Below are 13,874 nucleotides of genomic sequence, written 5' to 3' on the forward strand. Positions count from 1 at the left end.
AGGCAATTACCAGATATTACCAGTGTATTTGAGGTGGGAGAGGAAAAACAGCCCATGCTGTGTTGTGCTGATTGTGAAATGGTTTGGAACTGTACTATTAAAGCTCGTATCACAGCAAAGTAGTGCAAAAGGCAGGTGAGTCGCAGCATGTGTAGTGTTAAGCATCAGAAGCTAGACACTGAAAACAGTATTTAGGCACCTAAATAAAATGACATTTCCGGTGGTGTTGAGCACCCAACAGCTCTGCTTGACTTTCACAGATACTCAGCAGGCAGTGACAGACAGACAGACAACCAACTTTGAGTTTGTCAATCTGGAAGGCAGGTTTTGGTGCAATGGCTTGTATTTAGGATTGGTCCAGCCTCCAGCTGGAACCTGAAGGTAGCACAGAAGGTGACAGTTCAGTTCTTAAATGGGATGTACCCTTCCTGGGACCAGGTGATGGATGACATGAGCTGAACTGAATGCCTTGCAAGTGGTGAGTGGGTTTCTGCTGCGCTGGTTTTGATCTAGCTATTGTTAAAGCATATCAAGACCTCACCATTTTGTGGTCAGCTGGGGCTACATGAGAAGAAGCTCTTGGCATGCCATTATCTGCTGGCTGGACTTTGCAAGTCCAGCTTGACTGGGAGAGCGTTGATGTTTTTTAGGGCAAGCTATAAAATCCCCCGTGGGGCTCAGGCCTGCTGGGTGGTGGTGATAACCTGCAACTTCGCAACACCTTTATTTTTCTTGCTTAAATGGTTTTGCAATGGTGTTGTTTGGCTTTCACTGGACATTTGTGTTTTGTGGTTAGGCTTGGTTGCTGGGTTTTCTTTATTACGGAAGTTCTGGATAGGCCAGCTGGATAATTTTTTTGTTGTCTTTGGGTGATACCCTGTTTTGATGTAAAGCAGCATAATTCTGTTAAATGCAGTGAAACTGTTGTTTACAGCAACCTCACATCTGGCCCTGAGACCCTGGACAACTCAGGGAAAGAAAAAAATATGTTGAGGGAACACTAACTGCGTAATTAACTATTCCAAAGATTGGAAGGCATAAAAGTCAGGTTGCACACACATCCTCATTCTGTCCCTTTGTTAACAGGTGGTATGATAAAAATTTAAGTGACACTTCTGCCTTCTTCTGGCTGCTGGCTCTGCTGTGCTGAATCTCGCCTGTTCAAATTTCCAGTGAACCTTCTTGCATTCTCCTCTGGTTCTTACCCTGCAGTTATAACCTCAGTATTGGGAGCAAGCCTGGAAAATTTCAGAATGAAAACTGAAACCTTCCAAAAGGTAGGAGCAAATAAAAACCAGAGGATATTAATATAGCAACAGCTGGACTTCGGCTTTAATAATGTATATTTTTTAGAGCACGTAGCAATTCAGATCAGATACAGGTATTTCTGTGCCCTTCTGTTAAATCAGGCCTCTTGCCAATAACACAATGAGAGGCTGGTACACTATATTAAAATATTAATTACCAAGCCCCTTTCTTTTGATGGGTCTACTAAAGATACTTCAAATGGATATGTGAGAATTGATCAAAGATTCTGCAGGTTGTTGCCACTGCTCACTGGGCATTTCAAACCAAAGAAGAACCTGACTCCCATGAAAAAGATACTGTGTTTTTACAAGCAATAAAAAACCCACTGGTCACTTGATTGCTATGGGGATGGATATAACTAAACTGGGCTTTCTTAAGGCAGAGAGCACGATCTAAGAGAAACAAAAAAAGACATGGGAGAGGGAGGGAAAGAGCGAGCGAGAGAGAGCTGAATTGATTTCAGTCTGTTCAGGTCTAGCTGGAAAACACAATGCAGCGAAACAGTCCCTTAGTCGGCAAGCTTCTTTTCCTAGGTTTTTCCCATGGTTTGAAGTGGAGAGGGAGGGATGGTATTAGAAAAAAGTGTGTGTGTGAGAGAGAGAGAAGGCTGTAGGAAAGGCAGAGAGATGAGAGACATCATCTGGAAGGGTGCAAAATAGTCCATTCCTTCTGGGGAGTGGAAAACTTTGATGTCCGTGTCTCTGGTTTTGAAGTGGCAGTGTCAGGTTCAGGCTGAAAGGCCCTGGTATTCGAATCTTTGTCTGTGCTTGCGCTCGGGACTTTGCCTGTGCACACACCTGCACATCCAAACACCTGCTAGGGCACCCACGCAGCAAATGGGCCTTGCACTTCAGAGCAGGCAACAGAAAACAAGCAAGTAGATGGCTTCACTAATTCCTTGTACAGAGGTTCATGCCGAAAAAAACCCCACATTTGTATGTTTGTGTGCATGGAAGGAGAGATAAGCAACAGGAAAAAGTGTTGTGGGCTCTTCCCCTTTTAGAAAGCTATTCTCTTCCTGGCATTACTAATGCAGTTATAAGGCTCAGAGCCTGTTACAAGGCTCACAACATCTAAACAGACAAAGAAGCACAGTTACAGGTAAGGCGAATAATCTATGAGAAGCATTGTGATTTGTCAGTCATCACATACTAGTAAATCCAGTTTAAAGAGTCACAGCTGATGCCTGTAAGTCAGAAGCCCTTTCTCCACTGCAGGGTCACAGGCGTCTTGCACAGCCTGGCTGTTTTGTCCTTTGAGAGATGCATTTCAAGGTAATGCTACTAATAATTCAGACAGACTAACAATGATAAGTCCACTGCAAGCCTGGAGGAAAAGAGAAAGAATAGGACCGAATTTATAACTTGTGGCACTCAAGTGAATTCTGGTAAGAGTTGATCCAGAGTGCAAGCGGCTCTTTCTTCTTTCCTCCCTTCCAAGAGAAGAAAGCTTTGCACTCATGGTGGAGCTGAAAGGGCTCATGCTCTGCTGGGTAGCAAGCTAATCTCACTGGAATCTGCACCCAAAAATTGCAGCAGGCACTAACAGGCTGCAAAAGCAGAAAAGGTATTTGAGAATTATGCAGAGTTTCAGATCAAGCCAATGACAGATGTAAATGTTACTGTGATGGTCTTGGACTGTGAGGTCTCGGTTTCTAGCAAGAATAGAAGCATATGTGCATGGGGTGGCTTGTGGGTCCTGATGGGAGACAGACAATGGATCAATTTATGTTCAATTGACAGACCTCCTTTACTGGAGGGGGAGATTTTGACTTGAATCCCTGGAATGTCGGCATTTGCTTTCCCAATACTCATTTTCAGTTTAAATAGATAGAGTGAAAGGCCTATTTTCATGGCAGGTGGGCTAGAGAAGGGAGGTTTTAATGACTCTTTATTCTTGGATTTATAATCTGACACGCTGTACGCACATGTGTTTGTCACAAAACTGTGTGAGGTGCCCACCACCCATCCACGCATTGTCCAGCAGATGTTAAAGCCATCAAGTGTGTTTGCTTCCAGTTCCAAAGGAAAACATTCTCTATTTTGGGATGTGGGATTTTTTTTTTAAACTGATCTAAACAAACAAACAAAAATAAGTCTTGGAGAGGTAGGGTTTACATGATCATAAGAAACGTGTGCAAATGAGGATCTAAGGCCTGTTCCCTGACCCATAAACTGGGTTAGCAATTAGTTGTTCCTGCAGTTTGTTGTTGTCGTCACAAAAGCTGAGGTTAGGCTGAGGACTATTTAAAAATCACGTGCATTAGCAATACAGGACATCTAAACATACACTTACTGCAGTGACAGAGCATTAGTTGCTCCTTACAATAATACCCGAGAGCCTGCAGTCACAGCAGAGGTCATGTCATGTGAGGTACTGTAGCAGCGTAGAAAGCACAGTGCTTTCCCCAAGGGGTTTACAGCCGAAGGCCCCAAACCTACAAATGAATCTGCTAGGTGGGACCTTGCACTCGTGTGGTGCTCCACTGCAGGACTAGGACCTACAGTGTATGGACAGGGAGATACCTTACTCTGCATTTTTTTATATACATGTGTGCTTCATTAGTAAGAGGATAGAGGGCAAAATTTGCCTTATGGCTTGGTGTAAGCTGAACTGAATAGAAATAAAGGCTGTTTCTAGCACCAACCAGATTCCTGTTGCTGCACTATAAATCTCAACTTCAGATTGATGAATTCTGTGCTTCGTTGATGAGATAAAATAGAATTAACCAGCGAGAAATAAAAAACAGCAGCTTCCTGATTGAGAAATCCTACTGTGCAAGAAAGGACTACTAGTGAAATGTAGCCTCTGGCTGTAGGGGAAGAGAGAAGGAAGCCTAGAACTCTAGTAATTCTGCAAATTTGTAATTGTTGCAGGTAATTAGGCTCTCTCTTGGTTGCCTGGTCAAGGCAGACCCAAAACTGCTTGTAGGATTAGGTTTGATCACTTTCCTTGAGCAAATTATTACCTTGTAAGTGATATGACAGTAGAGCATCCCCCAAGAGCAAGGGACCGCTGTGTACCCATGGGCACATGATGAGTCAGGACACAGTCAGACTTGCTCATGGCAGGCTAGGAACTGCATGAAGTAGCCATGTAGGTGGAAGGCAGATGCAAGATAAAACAGTATCATAGTCACTGCTACACGGAGGATACTCTTACATTGCTTTATAAACACTCCAAAAAGTTTTGGAACAACCTGTGGAATTCATGAAAACTGAGCTGAAAATCTCTAGAAACAACTTTGTAAGTCTTGATCTTACTCTCAGAGAAGCCAGCGGGTATTTGAATGTTTAGTTCCTCAGGCTCTAAGTATGAAAGGAAAAAGCCCCTAAAATATCTTCATAGGTAGCCCCTATAAAAGAACCAGATTCAAAAGCATTCCTTCAGGAGATCAAGGACGGTCCAGCCTTTGAAGCCTGGAGGATTGGGAAATTTAAAGATCTGTGTGGCAATCATATTGTGCCATTAGAAATCTACCATTTGGAATTGTAAAGCGTTTAAAAGGAATGATTCCAAATTCCACAGCTGTCTGGTGAGTGACAAGTTGATGTGGCCTGGGGGGGAGGAAGAAGGCCATTGTTGGGAAAACAGTTAAAATGAACATTTTCTGAACAGATGCTTTAGATAATACTTTGATAAATGAGGTTAAAAACAAATAAAATATTCTGGGTGACTTCCAGAAAATAACACATTAGTAAAACAAACAAACAAAACTCAAAATGCAAAGAGAAGAAATAGGTATATGGCTGATACTTAGCAAATAATAGAGGATTGTTCAAAATAAAATTAACAATAAACAGAGTCTGAACCAGCAAGATGAGACAATTCTGCTGGCTATGGGAGGTGATACATTTTTTTTATTGCACTGCAGTTTTGCCAAGCAAGAGAGCTTCTGGAAGGCTCGGCTGTTCATTTTGATACACTAAAATATTTGAGAATCCATTTTTATTGCCTTTTTTTCCAAACCATTCAAGCAGCTCAGCTGCTGATCAAAATACAAAAGCATTGCATGTACCTAGCAAGTTGATAATAAAAGCGATCCCCTCAGTTTAGTGTCTTTGTCAGCAGAGTTTAGTGAGAAAAGTAAACAAACAGCATCACTGATGACAAACTGATTTATGGAATTGTTTCATAATTCTCAGCATAATTATGACTAAAGGTCCCGATCCTGGCTGCTGAGAGCCTTGTAGGGATGGCTGCTGGCTGGGTTCCCTTAGTACTCATTAAAAGCTCCTTGTAGATGTGGTTTAGAAGCACACAGAATAGGGTCTGTTGGGATTATTTTTAAGGGAAGTTTTTTCCTTGATCTTTAACAGAATCATACCAAATAGCTTCTAATCCTGATTTCTTCTGGCAGACATTTTATAGGTAAAACCAAATCAATATGTATAATTTGGGATTAAAAGGAGAAAATTTACCCCCAAATTCAGCATAGCCTTTTAATTTTATCCTCTTTAATCCTTTGATAATTTTTATGCTTCTCCTGCAGAAAAGCAATTTTGCCAATCACCTTTGTGCCAATCCCTGCATTCCTGACAATAGCGTGAACAGCTTCCATCGAAGTCTTTGATGTGGGAAAGACACACACACACATATAATCTGAAAACAATTCAGCTTCTTGGTTCTCAATGGTGAGCACTCTGCTTTAATAGAGTGCAAGTTCCGTGGAGGTTTCTAATCCTTTCTGCCAAACAGAAGAGACACAGTCAGGTAGCACACCTTATTCAGAAGTTAAAATAACATGTTACTTGCTCTCAGAGAAAATCAAAACAACTCAAGATCAAAAACAGATTCCGCCAACCCTAACGGGATAGACTTTCTACTCAGATAACTCTTGATCTAAGTGTGTAACAAGTAACCTGCTTTAATCCCTCAAAGCGATGGTGTTACAGATAAGTACTGTAGTAGCAGAGGAGGTGTCTTAAGTTTCAGAAATACACAAAAGCATTGGTTGGAAGGAAAAAACAAAACAAAGAGCTGTCCACATGATTGTGTCTTTAGCTGGAAAGGTGTATTTGAGGGCACTGCAAGGAATAAAACCCCTTGAAGACAGGAAAAAAAAAAAGGTTGACAAGCAGGCATTGAAATGATGTTTCTTCCAAGCTGGATTTCATTGACTTACACTGTTAAAGCACAAGCTTTACAGGTATAAGCACCCCCATTTTTAGCTTACAAACCCTGCAAGCCATTATGCTGGAATGATCTGCTACCTCAGCACAGAACCCTACCGCATTTTCTAGAGGTTCAGAGGGGTCGTGGGCCATGAAAGGATTGGGATCTTTGACTGTAAGATTTGTGAAGGATGCATTATTGACTATGATTATACTGCACTGAGCGCCTGCACTGAGTCCTTTATTAGAGTATGAACACTGTAACGGAAATAACCATGCTACATGTACAGTTTTAGTAACAGTTCAGAATCTTCCTTGGTTCTTGCTCCTGCAGACACCTACATATGCACTTACTTCAGCATTACTGGGAAGACTAGTGCCATTGGGTTCTTAGCCTGTGATGCACAGCTTTGACAGCTCCACAGCAGTCACAGTAGCTGAAACCATGTCTGAGAACAAGTGTATGCAGTTGCAGGTCCATTTCTCTTAAAAAACCCAAAGAAAATGACAGACAGTATCTATGTTTTGGGCAAAGAATAATTATTCTTACTATGTTGTAAGGCAATTATCCATAGTAGAAAACAATGCTACCTTAAGAGCAACATATCATAATTTTTTTCTTCATATTACTCTGTGTCCCCTGTCTGGAGCATATTTGCCCCTCTCCACGATTATTGCATGCAAACACATTTCATCTTAGCCAAATATTTCATAGTTATTTATATCCTGGGTCACAAATTGGAAAGCACTAAGGCCCTGCTTCTACAGATGCACTTGTCCATACTTTGGTCCTGGTATCCCAGAGGGTCACACTGCACGTGTTACTTTGCACCCAGGCTCCTTCTGGACTGCATGAAGTAGTTTCCTTGGTAAAGTGGTACAGGCCACAGACTGGAGACTACTGTACACTGGAATACGGGTGTCACACAGTGCAGGGAGACATGCACTATGCAGATGTCACCTCTGTAGAGTAACAGAGCCTAAGACCAAAAGGGACCCCTTTGATTGTCTTAGTCTGATATCCTGAGGTAGGACTTGCCAGGTCAATTCCTGATGTAAGTTTTAGTAGTTGTGGTCTAGCCAGGCTCTCTCTCTAAGGGAAAAAAACCCAACCAGTATTGTTTTTTAAAACATCCAGCAATGGTGAATCTACCATAAATCTTGATAAGCTGTTTCAACAGTTAATTTTCTTCACTACAAAAGCGTGCTTTATTTATGAATTTGTTTCCCATTGCCTTCTGTCAAGAGATCTTATCTCTTTGTCTGCTAAATAGAAGATCCTGGTATTACTAGATTTTTCTTCCTGTTTCAGTGCTCATAAGGTATGATCACCTCGCACCTTAACCTTCTCTTTAGAAAGCTGAATAGACTGAGCACTTTGGGTCTCACTATAAAACATGTTTGACAGTCCTGTAATCATTCTTACCACTCTTCTTTGAAACCCCTCTAGTTTTTCAACGTCCTTCTTGAAACGTTGGCTCGACAAATTATTTCCAAAGCAGTCACAACAGAGTCAAAACCAGAGGTAAAAGAACCTCCTGGCTCTTGTTTTTTTCCCAGGACAGCACTAGCCCTTTGGTCACAGCACTGCAGAAGGAGCTCACGTTCAGCTGATTATTCATCTTAATGAAGTCTTTATGGAATTGCAGCTTTGCAGGATAGAGTTACATCCTTTCTGTGTGACCTACATTCTTTGTTCCTAGATGTGAGACTTCACATTTGGCTTGATTGAAATACATACGATTTGATTATGCCTAAACTTAACATAGGGTTATGCAGTCATAAGCATCCTTTGCCTCTTGCCTGACGCTTTGCACCTTCTACAAAGCTTTGCTAATAATGATTTTGGAATTTTTTTCAGGTTGCTAGTAAAAATATTAAATAATGTAGGGTCCATAAGCTGTCTCTGTGGGATCCCACTAGAGAAAGACCAATCTGATAATAAATCTGTCTTTACAATAACAATTTAAGACGGAGAAGTAATTCAGTTTTTGATAAATTTAATGTTTCAGACATTGCCAAAGTCTATTACAAAAGAGCTAAGTCTAATGTCATCAAAAATATATTGATATAAAACTGCATTCACACCAAGTTTCCATAATCTCACGTTAAGCAAAATTTGTTATATTACCTCCCTTTCAATTGGCTACTTAAGTCCTGTACCAGATGTGCTGTTATTTCACCTGAGCTCAAACTTAGGTTGAGAAATTTTTAATTACTTGGGCCATCTGATTCACTCATTATAAATGCTGATAAAACATTTGCTGCTTTCTGGAACTTCCCTGACTTCCAGGGTGTATTGCAACTGGGTGTAAATGGACCAGACAGTTCCTCAGACAGCAGTTTTGAACCTCTCAAATACAAGGCTTCCAGAGTTGGTGATTTAGTTGTATGAATATTTGAGTGCTTGAGATTACACAGACAAGATGACCTTCTGGAACAGGATGCAAGTACTGTCTAAAGGCCTGTATGCTATGGTAACCTCATTATATGCTGAAATTTATTTTCCTACTCCACTGTGCAAAATGAGATGTAGACTGTGGTGGGTAAGTAATACCTGTTCAAAGCATTCTAGGCAGATGATGAACTTCTTATAATTTATATATTTTTTAATTTTGAGGGGGAAATTTCCCCAAGCATTTCAGGCTGCTGTAGAATGGAAAGTACTATAACAAAGAATAACACAACACTAGACTCATATTTTCCTGCTTCACTGTCTGTGGAGGGCTACTTTGCCATTTTGGACTAGAATCCTTCTGCGTTGTCAGTACTCCAGGCTCCTGTGGATGGCAACAATGACTCAGTTATTATGAACTGTTCTTTCATGGCAGTGTGCTTGTATATATGTACACACACGTGTGAAGCGCGAGCACTTTTCAGCCCCTGCTCTGTGGAGCCCTGGAAGGGGGAATGGACTGCATCGAAGAGTCCTTGTGGAAAGCAAGCCTTAAATCCACTGTAGCAGGGCCTCCTCATTCGTGGGGAAGACCCTTTCTTTTACATGGCCCAGGAATTTGGGAGTGTTGAAAACTGCTGTGCAGCACCAGATGACCCCTGCTGTCACTTCGTGGGTGACAGGCGCTCCTGACCCTGCTCAGGGATAATTAATGGGCATTAACCACCTTCCTTCGCAGGGGTGCACTGCCTAGCTGGCGTTGCTCCAGGTGGTGGTGCAGATGCTCTGGTTACCTGGGATCACCGTCCCCACCATTAATTATTCACGTTATTAATGAATATGTGGATCAGGTAACGTTACTAATCCCAGCTTGGAAGAATATGGACCCGTGCGCCGGGACGCGGGGGGGAGGGAGGGGGCACTTGCGCAGAGGGAGTTCCAGCGGCTCCCGTTAATGAATTAATTCGCTAACGAGGGTGGGCTCGGCGGTCCCGTGCCCCCTCCCGCCCCGGTAGCCGCCTCCTCCCCCGGAGGGGGGGAGTGACAGGCAGCGGCTCCTGCCCCATGTGACTGGGGAGCGGCTGCCCCCGTCCATGGCTTGGCCTCCCCCGGGCAGCAGCAGCTCCGGCTCCCGGGGAGGAGGGGCAGGAGCTGCTGCTCCATGGGGAGGAAGGGCAGCCCCCGATCCCCCCAGGCGGAGGGGGGATCCCGGGCCGCCTCCCCCCCCTCCTCCTCCCCCTCCCCGCTCTGGGCCTTACCCGAGGAGCTGCTGCTCCTCATCTGCTCCTACCTGGACGCGCAGGCCTTGGGCCGCCTGGGCCAGGTCTGCCGCCGCCTGCGCTTCCTCAGTAGCCGCGATCTCCTCTGGAGGCGCATAGCCCGTGGCTGCCTCAACTCCGGCTTCACTCAGCTCGGCACCGACCTGTAAGCGCGGCCTTCCCGCGGAAGGGCGGGGGGGAGGCGGCCGCGGTGGCTGGGAAAGACCGGGGATGCTGCGGCCTAGCTGGTTGCTAAGGGGCGTTCTGCGCTCCTGGCGTAGTCGCTAAGGGGGCTCTCCGCTGCCGTGAGGGGGCGGAGGGAAGGCGGGGGGGACTATTCTCGAAGCGCGGCTGCGCCGTCTTTAGTCTGCGCCAAGAAGGGTGGTGAGGGCAGAGGAAGGGCCGTAGCGCCGGGCCCGCAGTGGGGCCGCCCCTGGGAGGGGAGGGTCCGTGCGTGGCGGCCCTGGGGTGGTGGGGCCCGACCCCGGCTCTGCCCAGAAGGGTTGGGGGTTTGTGGGGACGTGCTTCTTGTTCCCGCGAGGAAGCGAGCGAGTGTGGCGGGGGCTTCCCGGCCCCCTCAGCGCCAGGCCCGGCGGGAGCGGCCCTCAAGTGTTGGAGCCTGAGGCCCTCTCCAGATCAGCTCGATCCCCCACACTCCTTCTAACAAAACACGTACAGTCGGGGGCTTGAAGCTAGGGGAGGTGGGAGCACGAGGAAACGGACAGAGCCTCTGTGTGCAGCTGGGGCTGTGTGCAGCTGGGACTCCTGCGTGCCCATGCTTCCTCCCTGCTTCTGAGCAGCAGCCCCCGCCATGGTCTTGAAGATGCCTCAGAGAAGAAGCTGCAAGGGAGCAAGGCCTGGGCTGGTGTCTTTGGGAAAGGCTGGAGAGTGGGCTTAGGTACATTATTAGGCGCAAGAGCCTTCATGGCAGGGGGCCCCAGGAATACACATTTGTTAGATTCTCCTGCTCATGGAGCAGCTTGCTGGTATAGCTGGTGATGGCTGTCACAAAGCAAGTGACTCTGGGACTCCTTAAAGTTTTAAAAGTTTTGTGGCTAGAGGTTGTTTTTCTCCCCCCACCCCCCCCCCTTTTTTTTTTCTCCAGTTCAACAGCACATCATAGGTTAAGAATAGGTGCAAGCCCTCTTGTCTTTGCTATGTGTGACATCAGCGTCTTTCTAGATGAAGTGCTTTTGGGGCTTGGGCCTTGTCAGTGGTTGGTAAGGACCCAAAGGTTGCCTTTTCTCTCTCAAATTTCCTAGCGTATGAAACACCACTCGGAGGCAGCCATACAATGTGGGCTTTCCTTGCTACTTTAAGGATCCCAAGAGGAAGTTTATGTTCTTAGGATCTGTGAATCCCTTCCTATGGTTTCCCTTTAGCTGCCAGCCCAGGATCTTGTTTGTTGTCCAGTGACTCAATATTGTTTCCGTAAACACTGTGTTGACATTAATCAAAAGAAGGGATTAGATGTCAGGTTTTGAGGCCTATTTTGCTGTCTCATCTTGCTATCTCATCCATAGCACAGACTTTAGAGAAACAATTATGGCTCCTGCTGTCAGGAGCAGAGAACTTTGGTGGTGCTGAAAATCCTTGTGTTGGGTTTTCAGGCCAGCACTTCAACCCATTCAGTCTTCACAGCTTGCAAGTTAAGCACAGTTCCCTTGGAAGTCAGCAGGAATAAGCGCTGCAGAATGGCTGTGTGTTGGACTGTCTACTGTGATATATGATTTTGTCTCCTGAGGAAATGAAGTTCTCTATTTTTCATTAAGAATAAGGTGATACTATGCTCCTTCAGTTGCAGGAGGGATCAGGTGTACAGTAGAGCAGGTGCAGTGTATGTAAGGACCACCACTTCCCCCTGCACAGGAATTCAGGTCTATAAACAGCTACAGAAGAGGTTTGCTAGGTCAGAGGGTTTAAGTGAAGGGAAGGCTGCTTGAGTATCATAAACTCCCAGGGATTTCAATGTTGTTAGGTTTGCTATGAACAGGTTTTTTTAGTAATTCTAAGATGTGCTTTTGTGCTGAGTCCTATTTTCAAGTTTTCTTTAAACAACTCTAGTACTGAGTGCTGCTTTTAGCATTGGTCAGCACTGCCCTGGTCCTAGGGAGTTCAATCATGGGTAACATACCAAGTGACATTACAAGCTGGTTATGCAGGAACCTTGAGATATATCTGGAGGACGAATCCTTTAATTACTTTTAATTTCATGGAAGGCTCAGACAATCTTCAGTTCTTTGAAATAGCGTGCCAGATCTTATGGAGAATACCTGAAAGCCAAGCACTTGTTTTCCCTGTGTGGAGATCCAGCATCTGGGGGCAGCTGCAGGAGTTTTGCTCCAGTAGTGTGGACAGTTCTGCCAACACATAAAAGACAAGGGCATATCGCAGTACCAGGGGCATCTGGGTATCTGTACATCTCCAGAAGAACCAGCGTGAGTGCATGTGTTGAGTTGTGGTACAGCTATAAAATTTGTGCTTAGCTGAAGAAGAGTTTAATAGTCTGTGGCAGCTTGAGGGTTTTAAATAGCTGTGTCTCTTCCATACCGCTTGCTCCTCATGCATGTCTCCAAGATCAAGAGCGATCTCCAAGATGGCTGCTCTTGCAATTGAGGGAGTAAGATTTGCAGAGAGAGGTTATATTTTATTTGACTAAGCAATACAAGTTCGGGAGGGGGTTGAGGTAAGCTTCTGGGCATGCAGTCTTTTTTCCTGGTAGTAATTCTAAGTAGGAACCTGGTAGGTTGCTCATTGAAGTTTAAATTTGAGCTGAGTAGGTATTTACGATAAAATATCATTGGGTAAATAGAATGGTGATGAAGATGATGGATAGCTGGACCTTCTTGATAATTGTGCTTTCTTAGTGATACAGAGTAAATCTTGAGTTTCTCAAGCTTGGCTTTGACTCGCTCAAGAGCTAAAGCTTCTGTTGTGTGTTCTGGATAACGTTGCATGAGGTTTTTGCTTTTAAGAGGTTTTTGTGCAATACTGTCCGCAATTGAGAAAGCAAAGGCTGGAACCGTTTATGGTAAATGTACTTAATGAAATAACGTGCATGGTTCTAACATTAGATCCTAAACTGATGGTCCCTGGGAGGCTGGCATAAGTTAAAAACTAGTCTAGGGAGTATTTACTGTTTAAAACAAAAAAACCCATCTCAGCATAGTTTGATCATTTCTGCTGTTAAATGGCTTTTGATAAGCCATCTGTTAATGCTTTGTAAATAGAGATAAATTTGAGCCTAGAGTGTAAGATAGCTGTGAAACTTATCCCCCTGCCCCCACTTCACCATTTTTTAAAAGGGTGATTAACTTGAAAATGACACCATTTCTTTAGAATGTTGTTTCTGTTAGGTATATCTTCAGATAATTGTAACAAGAAGATCAGAGGGAATAGGCTTTAACTTGTATGTGAAGCAACTGTTTGTGCAGTCAGCTTGCTTATAAAACTTCTTTATGCCAAAATAGGGAAGAGGGAAAATTTATAAGAAACTGGTTGCAGAACCCTAGCTGTTAGCACGGAAAAGAGAAATTGTAGTATACTTGAAACAACTTGATTTAATTTTTTAAATTACCTACTATTTGTCCTGACTATCTATGTTTAAAAATTGCCAGCTATGGTTATCTCAGAACACATACTTAGGCTTAAAAAATGTTAAATTGATTTGCTAATGTTGTCAAAGGAAGATGTGGACTTAATCCCAGACACTAGCTGTTATGTTGAAAGGCATATTCACAACATTGACAATCTCATATTTGCCCTTTCTGGTAGATTCAGCTTCTTGGGAGCTGCGGA

At 44.1% G+C, this 13,874-nt stretch overlaps 1 protein-coding gene across 1 annotated transcript in view; it reads left to right on the forward strand.

Moving 5' to 3' along the window:
* The first annotated feature begins 9,875 nt into the window (after positions 1 to 9,875).
* The window catches only part of FBXW4 (F-box and WD repeat domain containing 4), a 63,004-nt gene continuing 59,005 nt past the window's right edge, over positions 9,876 to 13,874 (forward strand). The window contains exon 1 of the mRNA XM_072870754.1: positions 9,876 to 10,242. Coding sequence (XP_072726855.1) covers positions 9,980 to 10,242 — 263 coding nt within the window. The 5' untranslated portion in view covers positions 9,876 to 9,979. The remainder of the gene's footprint in view (positions 10,243 to 13,874) is intronic.

This window comes from Ciconia boyciana, chromosome 8 (assembly GCF_034638445.1).
Source record: "Ciconia boyciana chromosome 8, ASM3463844v1, whole genome shotgun sequence".
NCBI classification, from domain to species: Eukaryota; Metazoa; Chordata; class Aves; order Ciconiiformes; family Ciconiidae; genus Ciconia; species Ciconia boyciana.